At 52.7% G+C, this 20,416-nt stretch overlaps 2 protein-coding genes across 3 annotated transcripts; both read left to right on the forward strand.

Annotated features, from left to right (window-relative positions):
- Window positions 1–4,542: 4,542 nt before the first annotated feature.
- Window positions 4,543–11,116, forward strand: LOC105465060 (calreticulin). Its single transcript, XM_011713309.2, has 9 exons — window positions 4,543–4,705; window positions 5,067–5,168; window positions 5,361–5,564; window positions 5,987–6,081; window positions 6,174–6,383; window positions 6,471–6,584; window positions 6,674–6,817; window positions 10,169–10,261; window positions 10,339–11,116. The coding sequence occupies exons 1-9, from the start codon at window positions 4,615–4,617 to the stop codon at window positions 10,537–10,539; spliced, it is 1,254 nt and encodes a 417-aa protein (XP_011711611.1). The 5' UTR covers window positions 4,543–4,614; the 3' UTR covers window positions 10,540–11,116.
- A 1,185-nt stretch (window positions 11,117–12,301) lies between these two features.
- Window positions 12,302–20,033, forward strand: LOC105464890 (RAD23 homolog A, nucleotide excision repair protein). 2 transcript variants are annotated; one of them, XM_011713161.2, is made up of 9 exons: window positions 12,302–12,470; window positions 14,272–14,433; window positions 14,594–14,775; window positions 14,912–14,967; window positions 15,101–15,228; window positions 15,496–15,574; window positions 15,690–15,823; window positions 19,080–19,244; window positions 19,327–20,033. In XM_011713161.2, exons 1-9 carry the CDS (start codon window positions 12,399–12,401, stop codon window positions 19,438–19,440), a joined length of 1,092 nt encoding a protein of 363 aa, XP_011711463.1. In that variant the 5' UTR covers window positions 12,302–12,398; the 3' UTR covers window positions 19,441–20,033. The 2 variants fall into 2 exon arrangements, with proteins under 2 accessions (XP_011711463.1, XP_011711514.1); XM_011713212.2 differs by having other exon boundaries at window positions 12,303–12,470; window positions 15,693–15,823.
- The last annotated feature ends 383 nt before the right edge of the window (window positions 20,034–20,416 follow it).

The following is a 20,416-nucleotide window of genomic DNA, read 5'->3' on the forward strand; positions in this document are numbered from 1 at the left end:
ATCTTTCTTTTTTGAGACAGGGTCTTGCTCTGTCACCTATGCTGGAGTGCAGTGGCGCAATTATGGCTTACTGCAGCTTTGACTTCCCAGGCTCTAATGATCCTCCAACCTTAGGCTCCTGAGTAGCTGGAACTACAGGTGCGTGTCACTACACCCAGCTTTTTCTTTTTTGTCTTTTTTTTTTTTTTTTTTTTGTAAAGATGGGTTTTTGCCATGTTGTCCAGGCTGGTCTCAAACTCCTAGGCTCAGGTTATCCTCCTGCATCGGTCTCCCAAAGTGCTGGCATTACAGGCATGACCCACCGTGCCCAGCCAGCCAGACCCTGACTCTTAAGAAAAAAAAAAAGATGACTAATAAAATATTTTGCACTCGGCTGGGCGCGGTGGCTCACACCTGTAATCCCAGCATTTTGGGAGCCCGAGGCGGGCAGATCACCTGAGGTTGGGAGTTCGAGACCAGCCTGACTAACATGGAGAAACCCTATCTCTACTAAAAATACAAAATTAGCAGGGCATGGTGGTGCATGCCTGTAATCTCAGCTACTTGGGAGGCTTAAGTAGGAGAATCGCTTGAACTTGGGAGGCAGAGGTTGCAGTGAGCTGAGATCATGTCATTGCACTCCAGCCTGGACAACAAGGCGAAACTCCGTCTCAAAAAAAAAAAAAAGCACTTTTTTTTCCATACTAAATCTTCAAAATCTGATGTGTATTTTATACGTACAACACATCTCAGTTCAGACCAACCACGTTTCAAATGGTCAGTAATCACATGTGGGCAGTGGTGATTTATGTCAGCACAGGTAGATTGGAATCCTAGATCTGCAGGCCAGGTGCAGTGGCTCATGCCTGTAATCCCAGCACTTTGGGAGGCTGAGGTGGACGAATCACCTGGGTCAGGAGTTCAAGACCAGCTTGGCCAAGATGGCGAAACCCCATCTCCTCTAAAAATACAAAAATTAGCCAGGTGCGGTGGGGATGCCTGTAATCCCAGCCACTCAGGAAGCTGAGGCAGGAGAATCACTTGAGCCTGGGAGGCGGAGCTTGTAGTGAGCGGAGATTGCCCCACTGCACTCCAGCCTGGGTGACAGAGCAAGGCTCTGTCTCAAAAAAAAAAAAAAAAAAAAAAAAGAATTCTAGGTCTGCCATTTATGTCATTCAACCAGAAGGCTTAATCTTTCTGTGCCTCAGTTTCTTGCCCACATGGAGATGATTGGAGCCCAGGTTATTGTGAGAATTAAATGCCCACACATATTCACACTGCTTACTAAATTGAGTGTGGTCCACGTTCGAACACTCTTATAAGCAGAACACATTTATTCCTTTTACATCACAATTATTATTTGAGTCTGCAAAATGGGATGACTCATATCCCCCAGTCCTGACCCTATATGAGGTTCTGTATTCAGGATACATTTCTCAAAGTCCCTTCTCTCCTCCCATTTTTTGTTGATTATTTATTTATTTACTTAGAGAGTGGGTCTCACTTTGTTGCCCAGGCTGTAGTGCAGTGGCATGATCTTGGCTGACTGCAGCCTCCACCTCCTGGGCTCAAGTGATCCTCTCACCTCAGCCTCCCAAGTAGCTGGGACTACAGGTGTGTGCCACCAGTCCAGGCTAATTTTTTTTCATATATATATGTGTGTATATATATGCCAGTTACATATATATGTGCCAGGTGTGTGTGTATATATATATAACTATATATATAACTATATATAAATATAGTCAAGTTAATTGTTATATATATCATAATACATGATATATGATATATGTGACATACATATCATATCTCATATACAATTTATGTATCTCATATATTTGACATATATATATAATGTGTATATATTTTTTTTGTAAGAACAAGGTTCCACCATGTTGCCCAGGCTGGTCTTGAACTGCTGGGCTAAAACAATCTGCCTGCCTCAGTTTCCCAATGTGCTAGGATTACAAGTGTGAACTACCGTGTCCAGCCTATTTTTATTTATTTTTGAGACAGGGTCTTGCTCTGTCACCCAGGTTAGAGTGTGCAGTGGCAAGAACACCGCTCACGGCAGCGTCAACCTCCTGGTCTCAAGTGATCCTCCTGCCTCAGCCTTCTGAGTAGCTGGGAACACAGGCGGGCGCCACCATACCTGGCAATTTAAAAAACTTTTTTTCGCTGGGTGCGGTGGCTCACGCCTGTAATCCCAGCACTTTGGGAGGCTGAGGCGGGTGGATCACGAGGTCAGGAGATCGAGACCATCCTGGCTAACATGGTGAAACCCTGTCTCTACTAAAAATACAAAAGCAAAATTAGCTGGGCCTGGTGGCAGGTGTCTGTAGTCCCAACTACTCAGGAGGCTGAGGCAGGAGAATGGTGTGAACCCGGGAGGCGGAGCTTGTAGTGAGCCGAGATCGAGATCACGCCACTGCACTCCAGTCTAGGTGACAGAGCAAGATTCTGTCTCAAAAAAAAAAAAAAAATTTTTTTTAGTAAAGACGGCATCCTGCTATGTTGCCCAGGCTGGTCTTGAACTCCTGGCCTCAAGTGATCCTCCCATCTTGGCCTGCCAAACTGTTGGGATTATAGGCATGAGTCACTGTGCCCAGCCTGTTTTTAGTTAATTTCTACAAGTCCTTCCTTCCTCTCTTCTGTCATGCAGCAAGTAGTTTTTAATCCTGTTCTGTGCCAGATGCTGCAGGTGACACTGGAGGATGCAAAGTGAACAAAACAGGCAGTGTCTAATCTCAGGTAGGAAGTGCCAAGCCCACAGGTGCCTGACACAGGAACAGGAGGAAGGGTCAGCCAGAGGCCTGGGATGGTCCTCGGGATCCTCATTGAGGGGACCAGACTAGGCAATACTGAATACTACCTAGAGGAAGGGGTAGAACCCCAACTTCCCAATTCATTCTCCCCCTTCTTTTTTTTCGAGATGGAGTCTTGCTCTATCACCTGGGCTGGTGGCCTGGAGTGGTGTGATCTCGGCTCACTGCAATCTCTGGCTCCCAGGTTTCAAGTGATTCTCCCACCTCAGCCTCCTGAGTACTGGGATTACAGGCACCCACCACCACGCCCAGCTAATTTTTTTTTTTTTTTTAGTGGAGACGAGTTTTCGCCTTGTTGGCCAGGCTGCTCTCGAACTCATGACCTCAAATGATCCGCCTGCCTCGGCCTCCCCAAGTGCTGGGTTTACAGGCGTGAGCCACCGCGCCCGGCCACCATTTCTTTTTCTTTTCTTAACCAAAGACCCTTGCCAAGTCATTCCCCACTCCACTTTGTTTTCCTTTTCATTTTTTCCTTCCTCCCTTTTCTGAGTCACAACCATTAGCCAGGAAGCACCCCCTCCTCACCCTCTTTCCTGGATCCCCCTCATTCCCTCCTTCCACAGTCCACTCCCGTGTTCCCAGGTCCAGGGCTTATTTGCCCAGAGTTTGGAAAACCCCCAGCTCTCCTTTCTACAGCGTGGGGACAGGGTACTGGTGCCAGTCACGTGCCTCTGGCTTCAGAAGACTCCAGACTGGGGTGGGGTGGGGGGGGTCCTGCCCATCTCCCTAGCACCTTATCTTCGCTACCATCTGTGTCTTTTTTCCCTCCCCAAACGGAACCCCCTGCCCTCTCGCCTATAGCCGTTTAATTGCAAAAGCCAGGCCGTTTGTGGGAGACCACAGACAGCGACCTCCTTCATTTACCGGTTGAGACGAGAGTAAAGGGGCTGCTGCAACCTGGGTAATAACCCTATCCCCACCCCAGGAGTCACAGTCACATCGTTAAGTCTTCCTCCCCTCTTGTCCCAGGCCAGCTTTAAAAACGTTAACAGCATTTCTGCTGGGTAGCACCTGGCCAGGGTCACCCCCTCTGTCTGCTCAGGAACGTCTGTCACTTCAGAGAGGTTAAGTGACTTGCCCCAGTCACACAGCAGCAGTCTGATAGGCTGCCAGGGCCCTAGGGGCAGAATGAGGAGAGGGCTGGCATTCTTCCCACTGGCCCGCGTGGCTGTAGCACCGGGGTGCAGCGTAGCCCCAGGGCCCCAACCCATGAGCTCTCTCCTATCCTGGGCGGGGGTTGGGGAGCAGCAGTGGGGTGCTGGTTCCCAAATGCAAGATAAGAACTGGCTAGGAAAGCCTTGCCCAGCCCCTCCACCTAGAGGGAACGGGAGGAAGAGAAGCTGAGGCGGGGTCCCGATCCCGCGTGGAAACACCTGCGCTCCCGCGGGTTCTTTAAACGCCCAGATGGGGAACGACGCGCACGGGTAAGGGCGGTCTTAGGTTCAGGTCTGGTCACATGACCTGGCCTGAGGGGCTCGCGGCCCCCACCCCACCAGTGGGCGTCCCCCACAACGCGTGGTCGACCATCATTGGTCAGTGGTGAGGCCAATAGAAATCGGCCATCTGGGAACCCAGCGTTCCGAGGCGCAGCCTAACCTAGTGAACCGACGAAGGTCCAATGGAAAGAGACGGCCGTGGGCGCAGGCCAATGATAAAGTGTCAGGGGCGGGCCCAAGGGCTGGGTCAGGTTGGTTTGAGAGGCGGGTGGGTATAAAAATGCAAGGCGGGCGGCGGCGTCCGTCCGTACTGCAGAGCCGCCGCCGGAGGGTCGTTTTAAAGGGCCCGCGCGCCGCCGCCCCCTCGGCCCGCCATGCTGCTATCCGTGCCGCTGCTGCTCGGCCTCCTCGGCTTGGCCGCCGCCGAGCCCGCCGTCTACTTCAAGGAGCAGTTTCTGGACGGAGGTAACGCCTGGTCCCACCTCGAGGCCGTCCCGACGACGCGGCCGGCCCCCCATCCCGGATCTGCGTCGTCGCCCGTAATTACCGCTTAGAGGGCCAACACAGTGGTCCCCGGCGACTGGAGCTGCGGGCGATCCCTCTTCTGCGTCCCTGGGGAGTGCGGAAGGCGTAGCGGCCTCCCGCGGCGGGAGTTAGGGTTCGCCCGAGGATCGCTGAAGGCACCCGACGTGTCAACTAGAGGTTGGGGTGGGGAGAGTCGGGGATCTCCTTCCCTGTCCCCAGCAGCTTGTGGTTCTCCGCAGATGCTTGGTGTGGGGGGGATTAGCAGAGCCGCGCTGACCTAACTCTCTAACCCCCCACTTAGACGGGTGGACTTCCCGCTGGATCGAATCCAAACACAAGTCAGATTTTGGCAAATTCGTCCTCAGTTCCGGCAAGTTCTACGGTGACGAGGAGAAAGATAAAGGTAAGAGCTTAGGAGTGGGTGCTCAGATCCGCGAGGACTTCCTGGCAGAAGTCCTTGTCCGCACATACACAGCCGGGACAGTCCCCTAGGAGCAGGGCAGGTGGAGGAAGTGGGGGAGTCGTCTGTATCGTCTAAATCGAGGGTCCTCGCGGGTCAGGACCCAACGGTGACCACACTACCGTCCCGTCTCAGGTTTGCAGACAAGCCAGGATGCACGCTTTTATGCTCTGTCGGCCAGTTTCGAGCCTTTCAGCAACAAAGGCCAGACGCTGGTGGTGCAGTTCACGGTGAAACATGAGCAGAACATCGACTGTGGGGGCGGTTATGTGAAGCTGTTTCCTAATAGTTTGGACCAGACGGACATGCACGGAGACTCAGAATACAACATCATGTTTGGTGAGGGGCTGCTTCCTGGTGCTGACCTCTGTCCCATTAGTTGGAGGGAGACCCAGACCCCATTGACTTTCTTAATAGTTATGATTGTCTTTGGAAGGGGTGCTAAAAGAATTAAGTCACAGCAACAATTTATTGCGTTATGATCGCAGATCTAGGCTGTTAATTAATTTGTGTCATTGTATATAGTTATTTCCCAATCTTACAAATGAGGATGTTGAGTTCTAGAGCACTGATTTTTTTTTTTTAATTTAAACTTAAGGCTTCACCCACAACCCATTCAGGACAGAATCAGGGTCTGAGTTTCTCTTTTCAGCCTTGACAGACCCGAGTTTAGGAACCAGGTCTTCCTTTTGTAAAGAGGGGTGAGGAACTCGAAATGGTGGGTAGTCTCTGACTTTTAACTGGATCTGCTTCACACCTAGGTCCTGATATCTGTGGCCCCGGCACCAAGAAGGTTCACGTCATCTTCAACTACAAGGGCAAAAACGTGCTGATCAACAAGGACATCCGTTGCAAGGTGTGCCTGGGGGTGGTGGCAAATGGGTGTCATGGGGAGGTTCAGAGGTCAGCCTGATTGAGGGGGGGCTGCTCACCTTCTTCCTTCTTCAGGATGATGAGTTTACACACCTGTACACACTGATTGTGCGGCCAGACAACACTTATGAGGTGAAGATTGACAACAGCCAGGTGGAGTCGGGCTCCTTGGAAGACGATTGGGACTTCCTGCCACCCAAGAAGATAAAGGATCCTGATGCTTCAAAACCTGAAGACTGGGATGAGCGGGCCAAGATCGATGATCCCACAGACTCCAAGCCTGAGGTTGGTGTTTGGGTGGGGGCTCTGCTCTCCACATTGGAGGGTGTGAGGACATTTGGGCCAACTCTGACCTCTTCATCTATCCTCCAGGACTGGGACAAGCCCGAGCATATCCCTGACCCCGATGCTAAGAAACCCGAGGACTGGGATGAAGAGATGGATGGAGAGTGGGAACCCCCAGTGATTCAGAACCCTGAGTACAAGGTGAGTTTGGGGCTCTGAGCAGGGCTGGGGCTCACAGTGGGGAGTGCACCAACCTTACTCACCCTCTAGTTCCCTTCTTCCTTCTGCAGGGTGAGTGGAAGCCCCGGCAGATCGACAACCCAGATTACAAGGGCACTTGGATCCACCCAGAAATTGACAATCCCGAGTACTCTCCTGATCCCAGTATCTATGCCTATGATAACTTTGGTGTGCTGGGCCTGGACCTCTGGCAGGTGAGACTTGGAGGAAAAAGGAGGATCCCTGGGGTACCTCAAGTGCATAAGATCACCCAAGGGGAAAGTGACAGGATACGATCGCACCCCAGGCGGGTCTGACTCAAAAATGATACTTTTTGTAAACAGTACTTCCTGGTCTGTCCCTGTGGAGTCCTCACAGCAATGCTTTTGAGATTGTACTTCTTGTGAACTAAGTACTTCCCCAAGTACTTTTATGCAAATCAACTTCTTTAAATACCCCCAAAGAACTAGAAGGTGGTCAGGTAACCCACTTAGTTAGCTGGGGCTGGGCACAGTGGCTCACCCTTATAATCACAGTACTTTGGGAGACTGAGGCAGGAAGATTGCTTGAGGCCAAGAGTTAGACAACCTTGCTTGGCAATGTAGTGAGGAGACCCTATCTCTACAAATTTTTTTTTTTTTTTTTTTTTTTTTTTTTTGAGACGGAGTCTCACTCTGTCCGCCTTGCTGGAGTGCAGTGGCCGGATCTCAGCTCACTGCAAGCTCCGCCTCCCGGGTTCAGGCCATTCTCCTGCCTCAGCCTCCCGAGTAGCTGGGACTACAGGTGCCCGCCACCTCGCCCGGCTAGTTTTTTTGTATTTTTTAGTAGAGACGGGGTTTCACTGTGTTAGCCAGGATGGTCTCGATCTCCTGACCTCGTGATCCACCCGTCTCGGCCTCCCAAAGTGCTGGGATTACAGGCTTGAGCCACCGCGCCCGGCCTTTTTTTTTTTTTTTTTTTTTGAGACGCAGTTTCACTCTTGTTGCTGAGGCTCGAGTGCAATGGCACGATCTCAGCTCACTGCAACCTTCGCCTCCTGGGTTCAAGCGATTCTCCTGCCTCAGCCTCCCCAGTAACTGGGATTACAGGCATGTGCCACTATGGATGCCAGGCTAATTTGTTTGTTTTTTGTTTTTGAGACCGAGTCTTCCTCTGTCGCCCAGGCTGGAGTGCAGTGGTGCGATCTCAGCTCACTGCAAGCTCCGCCTCCCAGGTTTACGGCATTCTCCTGTCTCAGCCTCCCGAGTAGCTGGGACTACAGGCGCCTGCCACCACGCCTGGCTGATTTTTTTTTTTTTTTTTTTTTTTTTTTTTTTTTTTTTTTTTTTTTTTTTTTGAGACGGAGTCTGGCTCTGTCGCCCGGGCTGGAGTGCAGTGGCCGGATCTCAGCTCACTGCAAGCTCCGCCCCCCAGGTTCCCGCCATTCTCCTGACTCAGCCTCCCGAGTAGCTGGGACTACAGGTGCCGCCACCACGCCCGGCTAGTTTTTTTGTATTTTTTTTTTAGTAGAGACGGGGTTTCACCGTGTTAGCCAGGATGGTCTCAATCTCCTGCCCTCGTGATCCGCCCGTCTCGGCCTCCCAAAGTGCTGGGATTACAGGCTTGAGCCACCGCGCCCGGCCGATTTTTTTTTTTTTTTTTTTTAGTAGAGACGTGGGTTCACCATGTTAGCCAGGATGGTCTCAATCTCCTGACCTCATAATCCACCGGCCTCAGCCTCCCAAAGTGCTGGGATTACAGGCATGAACCACCGTACCCAGCCTTTTTTTTTTTTTTTTTTTTTTTTTTTGGTAGAGACAGGGCTTCACCATGTTGCCAAGATTGGTCTCGAACTCCTGGCCTCAGGTGATCTGCCCGCCTCGGCCTCCCAAAGTGCTGGGATTACACGGGTTGAGCCACTGTGCCTAGCCTCTACAAAAACTTTAAAAATTAGCCAGATGTCCTGCATACCTGTAGTCCAAGCTACCAAGGAAGGAGGATGATACTTGAACCTGGGGCATTGAGGCTGCAGTGAGCCATGATCATGTCACTGCACTCCAGCCTGGGTGACAGAGTGAGACCCTGTTTCAAAAAAAGCTGGGACTGAATTTTTGTCTTTTTTGGTCACTGAAATACCTTCTGTGCCCAAGACATTTCTTGGCATTTAGTAGGTACCTGAAAAATACCTGAATATAAGAGAGTGAGAAACAGAAGAAACAGGTGCAGAGAACTGAAGTCAGTAGCCCAAGGTCATGGGGACAGGAAACCACAAAGCTGGGGTTTGAACCCGGGCAGTACAACACCTGAGTCGCTCCATCCTTTTTTTTTTTTTTTTTTTTTTTTTTTTTAAATATAAAGACAGAGTCTTGCTCTGTCACCCAGGTTGGAGTGCAGTGGCTTGATCTCGGCTTACTGCAGTCTCTGCCTTCCAGGTTCAAGTGATTCTCAGGCCTCAGCCTCTCGAACAGCTGGAATTACAGGCATGTGCCACAGCGCTGCGTTGTTTGTGTTTTTTTTTTTTTTTTTTTGAGATGGAATTTCACTCTTGTTGCCCAGGCTGGAGTGCAATGATGCAATCTTGACTCACCACAACCTCCGCCTCCCAGGTTCAAGCGATTCTCCTGCCTCAGCCTCCTGAGTAGCTGGGATTACAGGCATACCAGGCATGTGCCACCACAGACACCGGGCTTTTTTTTTTTAGTGGAGACAGGGTTTCACTATGTTGCCCAGGTTGGTCTTGAACTCCTGGCCTCAAGTGATCTGCTCACCATGGCCTCCCAAAGTGCTGGGATTACAGGCGTGAGCCTGTGCCTGGCCATCTCTCCATCTTTGTTTGAGATGGAGTCTCTCTCTGTCGCCCAGGCTGGAGTGCAGTTGCCCGATCTCCGCTCACTGCAAACTCCGCCTCCTGGGTTCACGCCATTCTCCTCCCTCAGCCTCCCAAGTAGCTGGGACTACAGGCGCCCACCACCACGCCCGGCTAATTTTTTGTATTTTTAGTAGAGACGGGGTTTCTTTTTTTTTTTTTTTTTTTTTTTGAGACAGAGTCTCGCTCTGTCGCCCGGGCTGGAGTGCAGTGGCCGGATCTCAGCTCGCTGCAAGCTCCGCCTCCCGGGTTCACGCCATTCTCCTGCCTCAGCCTCCCGAGTAGCTGGGACTACAGGCGCCCACCACCGCGCCCGGCTAATTTTTTGTATTTTTTAGTAGAGACGGGGTTTCACCGTGTTAACCAGGATGGTCTCGATCTCCTGACCTCGTGATCCGCCCGTCTCGGCCTCCCAAAGTGCTGGGATTACAGGCTTGAGCCACCGCGCCCGGCCGAGACGGGGTTTCACCGTGTTAGCCAGGATGGTCTCGATCTCCTGACCTTGTGATCCACCCGCCTTGGCCTCTGGGTGAGGATTACAGGTGTGAGCCACCGTGCCCGGACTCTCCATCTTTTTAACTGCAATGTCAGCAGCGTTCCTTGTCTTCTCTGCAGATGCAGGCAGCAGGGTATAGTGGTTATAGGAACACAGGTGGAAACCCTGTCCAAAGGAAGGGCTATCGGGTGTCACCTCTGACCATCCTTCCCATTCATTCTCCAGGTCAAGTCTGGCACCATCTTTGACAACTTCCTTATCACCAACGATGAGGCATACGCCGAGGAGTTTGGCAATGAGACGTGGGGCGTGACAAAGGTGAGTCCTGGTCCTGATGTGGGGGGCGGGCAGGGAAGGCAGGGTGCAAGGCCCTGAGGTGTGTGCTCTGCCTGCAGGCAGCAGAGAAACAAATGAAGGACAAACAGGACGAGGAGCAGAGGCTTAAGGAGGAGGAAGAAGACAAGAAGCGCAAAGAGGAGGAGGAGGCAGAAGACAAGGAGGACGATGAGGACAAAGATGAGGATGAGGAGGATGAGGAGGACAAGGAGGAAGATGAGGAGGAAGATGTCCCCGGCCAGGCCAAGGATGAGCTGTAGAGAGGCCTGCCTCCAGGGCTGGACTGAGGCCTGAGCGCTCCTGCCGCAGAGCTGGCCGCGCCAAATAATGTCTCTGTGAGACTCGAGAACTTTCATTTTTTTCCAGGCTGGTTCGGATTTGGGGTGGATTTTGGTTTTGTCCCCTCCTCCACTGTTCCCCCCCACCCCCCGCCTTTTTTTTTTTTTTTTTTAACTGGTGTTTTATCTTTGATTCTCCTTCAGCCCTCACCCCTGGTTCTCATCTTTCTTGATCAACATCTTTTCTTGCCTCTGTCCCCTTCTCTCACCATATCTCTTAGCTCCCCTCCAACCTGGGGGGCAGTGGTGTGGAGAAGCTGCAGGCCTGAAATTTCATCTGCTCTCCTTCCTGGAGCCCAGAGGGGGGCAGGAGAAGGGGGTGGTGTCTCCAACCCCCCAGCACTGAGGAAGAAAGGGGCTCTTCTCATTTCACCCCGCCCTTTCTCCCCTGCCCCCAGGACTGGGCCACTTCTGGGTGGGGCAGTGGGTCCCAGATTGGCTCACACTGAGAATGTAAGAACTACAAACAAAATTTCTATTAAATTAAGTTTTGTGTCTCCCTCCTGTGTCTCCTTTTGGGGAAAGACAGACTTCAGGAAACGCAGCAGTGGTCTTTTTGGGGGTGGGGAGGGTTTCCAGTATATCTCCTTTTTCAGCTGTTGCTAGAGAGGTTACTGACTGTTCCACAAGATTGCAGGGACCCGTATTTACCCCATAACCCTCAAAACCAACGGGGGAATGACTGTTGCTGCCGTAAATACTCCACATATTAATTTACTGAATCCTTGAACCTAACTGGTAAGTTTTGGTTCTGTTTATTGGTTTTATTTTTAAGATAGACTGTTGCTCTGTTGCCCAGGCTGGCCTACAATGGCTTAATCTGGTTCACCCTGCCTCTTAAACTGGCCTTCTTCATGCTTCTATTCCTTTGGGGTCCTGTGGCTCAGCCCAACCCCTCTGGGATGCCTCTAGGACTGGTAGATCCAAGGGAGAATTCTGTTTTTAATGTCGTGAGGCTTTGAAAGTTAACATCTTTATAATACTTTTGGGGTCAGATTGGGGATAGTACAACAAAGTACTCCTGGCGGGAGACCCAGGAATTAAAATAGTAGGTTCATTCCAAAAATCCGGATCCCTAAAGAATGAATGAGGCTACAAAATGGCACCTTGCCCCTGCTACCAATGTAAGGTTTTTTTCCTCTGCTTGGTGGCCTTTCAGGTATTTCTAGTCTTGAGTAACTTCCACTTTGCCCTATCTGCCAGAATAAAACGGGGCCAGGTGCAGTGGCTCGTGCCTGTAATCCCAGCACTTTGCCAGGCCGAGGCGGGCGGATCACCTGAGGTCAGGAGGTGGAAACCAGCCTGGCCAACATGGTGAAACCCTGACTCTATTAAGAATGCAAAAATTATCAGGGCATGGTGGGGGTTCCCTGTAATCCCAGCTACTCGGGAGGCTGAGGCAGGAGAACTGCACGAACCCGGGAGGCAGGGGTTGCAGTGAGCCGAGATCGCGCCATTGCACTCCCGTGACGTCACCGCTAACGGGCATGGCGTCACTTTGGAGATCTCGTGTGCTGGCAGAATGAGAAGCCCCGTCCCCGCCCACGCCCACAACGCGGAGTTTAGTCTGCGCATGCCTCGTTCGACACCGCGCTCGTGCGCATGCCCATAAAGGCCAAGGAGGGTGCGCACAGGTCACGTGCGCCGGTGGTCAGCGCGCGCATCGCCTGCCCCGGAAGTGGTCGGCGCGCGGCGCGGCGCGCCTGGGCGCTAAGATGGCGGCGGCGTGAGTTGCATGTTGTGTGAGGATCCAGGGGCCGCCGCGTCGCTCGGGCCCCGCCATGGCCGTCACCATCACGCTCAAAACGCTGCAGCAGCAGACCTTCAAGATCCGCATGGAGCCTGACGAGACGGTGCGGGCCAGGCCAGAGCCCGGGGGCGGGAGTGACGGGTGCCGGGGATGGGGTGGGGGCGGGGAGACTAGGATCCCAACGGGAGGGGCAGGGAGGACGGCGCGGGTCGGCCCTGTCCAGACCCCCGACCTGCCCGACTTTCCTGGACCCCCCGATGGTCTTTAGCCCAGTCCCCAGCGGATCGGGCGGCGCTCCTGGGCCGGTCTCCGGGCGAGGCCCCACCCCCGGGCCTCTGGCCAGGTCCCGGCTCCAATGTCAGCGCTCTCGCGGGGCGCGGGAGTCACAGGCTCGGAGGCCTGGGCAGGCCAAGCTCTCCAGGACTGGGCTCCACGTTCTCAGCTTTGCAGGCTTCTCCTGGGGACACTGGTGGTGGAATCTAGGAGTAATGACCAGGAGATAACGAGTAGTGACGACAACAACGATGTTAATGATAATAAAGGGATCTCAGTCTTTATAATTTTGGTGGTCCGTGTTTGTTGGGCGTTTATTTTTTATCAGTCATCGAGTGTTTTAGTGTTGTTTTACTGCTCTGCAGAACGGGCTTGTCATTGGGGACCTCTGACCATTTTACAGATGTGGAAACTTTGGGGTTAAGGAACTTTGTCACAGTCACACATGTAATGTCAGAGCTGGGATTCACATTCCGTTCTGCCTCGTGTGAGCGTCCACTATATAAATATTATGCTGCCTTTTTAGTCAAAAATAGAATTAGGACCTAATTCAAACATAATGACTATTGGGTACTTGGCACTTTTTGCACAGTGAGGGAGACATTGAAGTCCACTTTTTGTAGAAAAGGAAACACACATTTTTTGATCAGCTCAACGGTTTGGCTTTGGGCAAGTTAACCTCTCTGTGCCTCCGTTTTCTCAAAATATCAAATGAACCTGTCGCCTGCTGGCTTCCGCCTGTAATCCCAGCACTTAGGGAGGCAGAGGCAAGAGGAGCGCTTGAGCCTGGGAATTCAAGATCATCCTGGCAACACAGTGAGACCCCATTCTCTACAAAAAGAAGAAACAAAAATAAATAAATAAAAGGAGGCCAATTAAATGTATTTCATAGGAAGCTTAAAAGGTATGCCACATACACACTTACAGTAGCACTATCGGCCAGGCATGGTGCCTCATGCCTCTGTAATCCTAATGATTTGGGAGGCGTAGGCAGGAGGATTGCTTGAGGCCAGAAGTTTGAGACCAGCCAGCCTAACATAAGGAGACTCTTATCTACAAAAATAAATTTTTTAAAAATTAGCCTGGTGTGGTGGTGTGCACCTTTAGTCCTAGCTACTCCCGAGGCTGGGTGAGAGTACCACTTGAGCCCAGGAGTTTGAGGCTACAGTGAGCTGTGGTCGTGCCACTTCAATCCAGTGTGGGCAACAGTGAGATCCTGTCTTTTAAAAAAGAAATATTACTGTGAACTATTAGTCACTGTTATTGTCCAAGATACAGTGTAGAGTGGGGGACTGTCCTCTTTATTCTGTTATCATACTTTATGCCACCTGAAATTAACATTTTCTTCACATTAAGTGTTCTCTCATTGAGAGCAGGGACTTGTGTTATGTTCTGTGCTGTGGCCTCCATGTCTAAAACAGCACCTGGCACGTAATAGGTGTTTAGTATAAATACTGTGTTGAATGGCATGATGATTGAATGAATTCTTATCTAGCATGCTTTAGATGTTGAGAAAGCTTAAACATTCCAGCATGCTTGCCTCTCTGCCATCAGGGCTTGCAGCTTCTCCGTCCTAAACTAGAAGAGAGAATCTTGGGGTCTCCAGTGACTGTCTGTACTACTTCTTCTAGGTGAAGGTGCTAAAGGAGAAGATAGAAGCTGAGAAGGGTCGTGATGCTTTCCCCGTGGCTGGACAGAAACTCATCTATGCCGGCAAGATCTTGAGCGATGATGTCCCTATCAGGGACTATCGCATCGATGAGAAGAACTTTGTGGTCGTCATGGTGACCAAGGTGGGTGACGTGTGCTGGCTGGGAGGGACGAGCAGGGGAGCTGGCAAAGAGCCTGTGTGCCCAGGAGAGATTAGCCATGAACAGGGCGGGGCCACAGCGGAGTGGGTTGTTGGGTCTGATAGGGTTGCTGATGCCAGCTCCCTTTTTCTTGCTGTCGTAGACCAAAGCCGGCCAGGGTACCTCAGCACCCCCAGAGGCCTCACCCACAGCTGCCCCAGAGTCCTCTACATCCTTCCCGCCTGCCCCCACCTCAGGCATGTCCCAACCCCAACCTGCCGCCAGAGAGGACAAGAGCCCATCAGAGGAATCTGCCCCTACGACGTCCCCAGAGTCTGTGTCAGGGTAAGGCGGGGCAGCAGTCCCAGCTTGGGCCCTGTCTTCCTAGCACATTCCAGGGTCCACATAAGTGGCCCACACACCTGGAGGGAGGGCAAGCCGCCAGAAGCCAGGGTCCGATTTCTCTCTCTTGAATTTGCAGCTCTGTTCCCTCTTCAGGTAGCAGCGGGCGAGAGGAAGACGCGGCCTCCACGCTAGGTGGGTGGGTGGTCCCCAGGACAGAGGCGACTGGGTGCCCCAGCCATCAGCTGGGCCTTGTCTGGGTGCGGGAGGGCCTGGGAGCTGCCCTTTCCTCTTCCTGGTGACCCAGGCTTTTCTGCTCCTTCCACAGTGACGGGCTCTGAGTATGAGACGATGCTGACGGAGATCATGTCCATGGGCTATGAGCGGGAGCGGGTCGTGGCCGCCCTGAGAGCCAGCTACAACAACCCCCACCGAGCCGTGGAGTATCTGCTCACGGTGAGGTGGGGCTGCTGCCTCCTGGGAAGGCCTTGAGGGTGTATACGGGCCTCACTGCCCTGATGGGCGGTTGGGAAGGCAAAACCTGCCCTGAAGAGCCTTTGGGTAGTGATTCTAGCCACTAAAGGCTTCCCACAGGAGGCTGGATGTGAGTGGTGGGTGGGCCTCTGGAGGGCAGGGCCGAGGCCTCATCTGTGTCCAGCCAGGGCATGGAGGAGGGTGGCAGCAGGAGGTCTGTGCATTAGAACTAAACAGGACCCCTGACAGGGAATTCCTGGGAGCCCCGAGCCGGAACACGGTTCTGTCCAGGAGAGCCAGGTATCCGAGCAGCCGGCCACGGAAGCAGGTGGGTGTGCACGTGCTGCATCTGCCCTCCAGGTACCTGACTCACATCACACTCCACCCCGCAGTGCTCCTAGGAGCCTGGCATGGTGTCTGACTGCACCCCTTCCTACTATCAGCAGGAGAGAACCCCCTGGAGTTCCTGCGGGACCAGCCCCAGTTCCAGAACATGCGGCAGGTGATTCAGCAGAACCCTGCGCTGCTGCCCGCTCTGCTCCAGCAGCTGGGCCAGGAGAACCCTCAGCTTTTGCAGGTGTGATCCCAAGGGCAGAGGGAGCCATGGCAGCCACCATTTTTGTTCCCTGTGGGCACCAGAGTCCATAACATGTAGGAATTGTTCTAGGCCTGGAAAGCAGGACTAAGCACATGCTTCCCCCATGCCCCCATGCTTCCTGTGACCTGTTGATCCCCACGGTTTCTCAGTCTTCCCAACCATCTTGTGAGATGTGGGTGCTGTCAACATCACCTCCCACAGAAGAAGACACCAGAAGCTTAGAGCAGCCTGTCATTCCCAGGGTCATACAACTGGTAATGTATGTGTCTGCCTGCTGCCTCAGGGTCCTGGGCTGGGGCTCTGGCTCTGGCTCCACATACAGATGGTGCTGCGTAAATGTCTGTAAGGTGGCATGACATCACCCAGGACAGCTGTGCCCCAGTTGGCTCTGGGGTGACTCTGTTCTGTGAGGCTCCACCTTGCCCTTGAAGGTTCACAGGAAGAGTGGGGGAGTGACCCCCCAGCTGCAAGCAGGTTCCTCTGGGTCCTTGGTGAAGTGCCTACCGGTCTTGGCTCAGGACCCTGCTGTCTGCCCATTCTCCTCACTTCTCAGTCCTTTGCCGGCTCCTCCTGCTCGATCCTGTTCTTCATCTGCACTCAGCCCTCCCTCATAATGTCCTGGGGCCTTCAGTCTGTATGGGAACCCCCACATCTATGTAGCCAGCCCAGGCCTCTCTGAATGCCACACTCCATGGCTGGCTTAATCTCTCCATCAAAGTGCTCTCTAGACTAGACTTCTAAGACTTAGAACAGACCTCCTCAGTCCTCCCCAATCTCTGCAAGGACTAGCCTGGGGTTGCTTCAGCCCCAGGCCCTGGGGACCTGCTGGGGTCCATCCCTCGTCCTGTCTGCTCTTCCCACTCAGCGCCTCCTGCACTCCAGCTCCCTGGCAGCCTCTTCCTGGGCCTCTGCCACTGCACAGTCCCGCAGTCCACTTTCCATCATGAGGCAGATAACTGAAAAGCACTTTCTGCTTTAATGCGAAAATGGTCAAATGTAGACAATAGTAGAGTTGCATGAGAGCTTCCAGATACTCAGGCAGGGCACAGTGGCTCGTGCCTGTAATCCCAGCAGTTTGGGAGACTAAGGCAGGCGGACTACTTGGTCAGGAGTTTTAGATCAGCCTGGTCAACATGGCAAAAACCTGTCTCTACTATAAGTACAAAAAGTAACTGAGCATGGTGGCAGGCCACTGTAGTCCCAGCTACTCGGGAGGCAGAGGCATGAGACTTGCTTGAACCCAGGAGGCAGAAATTCCAGTAAACTGAGATTGCCCCACTGCACTCCAGCCTGGGTGACAGAGTGAGACTGTCTCAAAAAGAACAGAAACAAAGGCCGGGCACAGTGGCTCACGCCTGTAATCCCAGCACTTTGGGAGGCAGAGGCGGGCGGATCACGAGGTCAGGAGATTGAGACCATTCTGGCTAACATGGTAAAACCCCGTCTCTACTAAAAATACAAAAAATTAGCCGGGTGTGGTGGCGGGCGCCTGTAGTCCCAGCTATTGGAGAGGCTGAGGCAGGAGAACACCGTGAACCTGGTAGGCAGTGCTTGCTGTGAGCCGAGATCGCGCCACTGCACTCCAGCCTGGGCAGCAGAGCGAGACTCCGTCTCAAAAAAAAAAAAAACAGAAACAAAAATGAACAAACGAACTTCCAGATACCTAAACCCAACACCCAGATGAGTTCACTTTTTTTGGTTTGGTGGCTGGTGGGTGGGAATAGAGACACAGTCTATGTTGTCCAGGCTGGTTTTGAACTCCTGGGCCCAAACAGTCCCTCCTGCCTTGCCTCCCAAATTATTGAGGTTACAGGTGTGAGCCACCACATCCAGCCAAGTTTACCTTTCTAAAAGATCCACAGACCACGTCTTTTCCCCTGTAACTGTCACCATCGTGGCTTCCCCCTGCTCTAGAAAATGGGTCTGACTTGGGCCTTCCTCTCTGGTGTCATTGTCTGCTTCCTCCCCCTTCCCTTGTTCGCTCTGTTTTTTTGTTGTTGTTTGTTTTTGAGATGGAGTTTTGCTCTTGTCCAGGCTGGAGTGCAGTGGCACAATCTCGGCTCACTGTGACCTCCACCGCCTCGGTTCAAAAGATTCTCCTGCCTCAGCCGCTGGAGTAGCTGGGGTTACAGGCTTGTGCCACCATGCCCTGCTAATTTTGTATTTTTAGTAGAGATGGCGTTTCTCCATGTTGGTCAGGCTGCTCTCAAACTCCTGACCTCAGGTGATCCGCCTGCCTCAGCCTCCCAAAGTACTGGGATTGCAGGCGTGAGGCACTGTGCCCAGCCACATTCACTCTGTTCTTGCTTCTGTTTCTGAGACTTCCCAGATGCATCCACCCTGGGCCTTTGCACTTGCTCTTTGCTTTACCTGGGGGAAACCTTCTGCATCCCCTATACTGCAGGCCTGTCCTCCAGCCCTCGTCTGCAGTTCCTTCTTAGCCAGACACCTGCAGTTGTCTGGTTCATTTATTGGCTCACTTACTTACTATTTTTGAGACTTTGTCGCCTAGGCTGGAGTGCAGTGGCGCTATCTCAGCTCCCTGCAACCTCTGCCTCCCAGGTTCAAGTGATTTTCCTACCTTAGCCTTAGCCGTCTTGAGTAGCTGGGATTACAGGCACGTGCTATCACCCAGCTGATTTTTGTATTTTTAGTAGAGATGGGGTTTTACCATGTTGGCCAGGCTGGTCTCCAACTCCAGGCTGGTCTCAAATCACCTCAAGTGATTACTGGTGTGAACTACTGCGCCCAGCCTATTTGTCTATTTATTTATTCAAGACAGGGTCTTGCTCTGTTGCCCAGGCTGGAGTTGAGTGGCTTACTGCAGCCTCCGCCTCCTGGGTTCAGTCTCATGCCTCAGCCTGCCAACTAGCTGGGATTACAGGCGTCTGCCACCACACCTGGCTACTTTTTGTATTTTTAGTAGAGATGGGGGGGTTCACCACGTTGGCCAGACTGGTCTTGAACTCCTGACCTCCAGTGATCTTGACCTGCCTCTGCCTCTTAAAGTGCTAGGATTACAGGTGTGAGCCACCACGCCTGGCCTATTTCTTGGCTCACTTAAAAGCCCATCATCAGCTCCTCCAGGGCAGGGCTTGTGTTGACTGCTATGTTGTGTTTGGCCAGAATAGGCTCCTCTGGATATTTGCCTGACTGAATGAAAAAGCAAGGGCTCTGATGACCTGGGGAGAGGAGGGGCTGTGAATTACCTTCCCTTCCCCACCCTCTCCTGCAGCAAATCAGCCGGCACCAGGAGCAGTTCATCCAGATGCTGAACGAGCCCCCTGGGGAGCTGGCGGACATCTCAGATGTGGAGGGGGAGGTGGGCGCCATAGGAGAGGAGGCCCCGCAGATGAACTACATCCAGGTGACGCCGCAGGAGAAGGAAGCTATAGAGAGGGTAAGAGGCCTGGCTGAGGGGTGACTGCGGGTGGGCAGGACCCCTACCCTCTGCTGCTCACACTTAACCCATCTTCCCACAGTTGAAGGCCCTAGGCTTCCCAGAGAGCCTGGTCATCCAGGCCTATTTCGCGTGTGAAAAAAATGAGAACTTGGCTGCCAACTTCCTCCTGAGTCAGAACTTTGATGACGAGTGATGCCAGGAAGCCAGGCCACCCAAGCCCTCACCCTACCCCTACTCCATGAAAGTTTTATAAAAGAAAAATATATATATATTCATGTTTATTTAAGAAATGGAAAAAAAAATCAAAAACCTTAAAAAAAAAAAAAAGCAAACAGTCCAGCTTCCTGTCCTCCTAAAGTGGCCCCTGTTCCCATCTCGGTCTGAGAAGACCCGGGCCAGACAGCTGTCCCCCCATCCTCCTCCCCAGCCCAGCCTGCTCAGAGAAGCTGGCAGGACTGGGAGGCGACAGATGGGCCCCTCTTGGCCTCTGTCCCAGCTCCCTGCGGCCAGATGGAAAGGCGGCTGCTTGCCTCTCCATCCTCCGAAGAACCCGAGGACCCCTCCCCACCCCATCTTCTAGGATGAGAGGAAGCTGGAGCCCCAAACTTTGCCCAAATCTTTCCATCTGGGGCAAGCCCTAAAAGGCCCAAGGCCCTCTTCCCAGTCTGGCTTTGGCCTCCAGCCTGGAGAAGGGCTAACATCAGCTCAGTGTCAAGGCCACCCCCGCCCCAGAACAGAACCGTGTCTCTGATAAAGGTTTTGAAGTGAATAAAGTTTTAAAAACCAGCCCTATGGTCTGTACCTGCTGGGGCTCCCCGCGCCTGCCTGTCTGGGTTTGGGGGCTGGCTGGGCACAGGCAGGCATGGTGACGGGTGCTGGGAAGGGGGAGAGGAGTCTGTGAGACCCTGCAGATTGAGGCTCCCAGTGTCTCCTCCCCCAGTGTGCCATTTCCAGGCAGTGGACCCCAGCCCAACCTTGCAAAGACTGCTGCTCCCCAGCCCCCACCATCATCACCACAGTCTGTTTTGGCTATACTCCCCCCTCCTGCACCAGCCCTGTAATTGGCTAATTACTGGAGATGAATGTTGGTAAACAGAAGCCGCCTTCTCTTCTGCCATCTGCTTCTCCATTATTTGCCCATTGCACCCCCCTTTTCCTCCCCCTGAAGC

The sequence above is a fragment of the Macaca nemestrina genome, chromosome 20 (assembly GCF_043159975.1).
Source record: "Macaca nemestrina isolate mMacNem1 chromosome 20, mMacNem.hap1, whole genome shotgun sequence".
Classification (NCBI taxonomy): domain Eukaryota; kingdom Metazoa; phylum Chordata; class Mammalia; order Primates; family Cercopithecidae; genus Macaca; species Macaca nemestrina.

Coding starts and splice junctions, on each gene's coding strand:
- LOC105465060 (XM_011713309.2), top strand. CDS start 4,615: ATGCTGCTATCCGTGCCGCTGCTGCTCGGCCTCCTCGGCTTGGCCGCC. Junction 5,169..5,360: donor TGACGAGGAGAAAGATAAAG/GTAAGAGCTTAG, acceptor GTCCCGTCTCAG/GTTTGCAGACAAGCCAGGAT. Junction 6,082..6,173: donor ACAAGGACATCCGTTGCAAG/GTGTGCCTGGGG, acceptor TTCCTTCTTCAG/GATGATGAGTTTACACACCT.
- LOC105464890 (XM_011713161.2), top strand. CDS start 12,399: ATGGCCGTCACCATCACGCTCAAAACGCTGCAGCAGCAGACCTTCAAG. Junction 14,776..14,911: donor TCCCCAGAGTCTGTGTCAGG/GTAAGGCGGGGC, acceptor TTGAATTTGCAG/CTCTGTTCCCTCTTCAGGTA. Junction 15,575..15,689: donor GCAGCCGGCCACGGAAGCAG/GTGGGTGTGCAC, acceptor TCCTACTATCAG/CAGGAGAGAACCCCCTGGAG.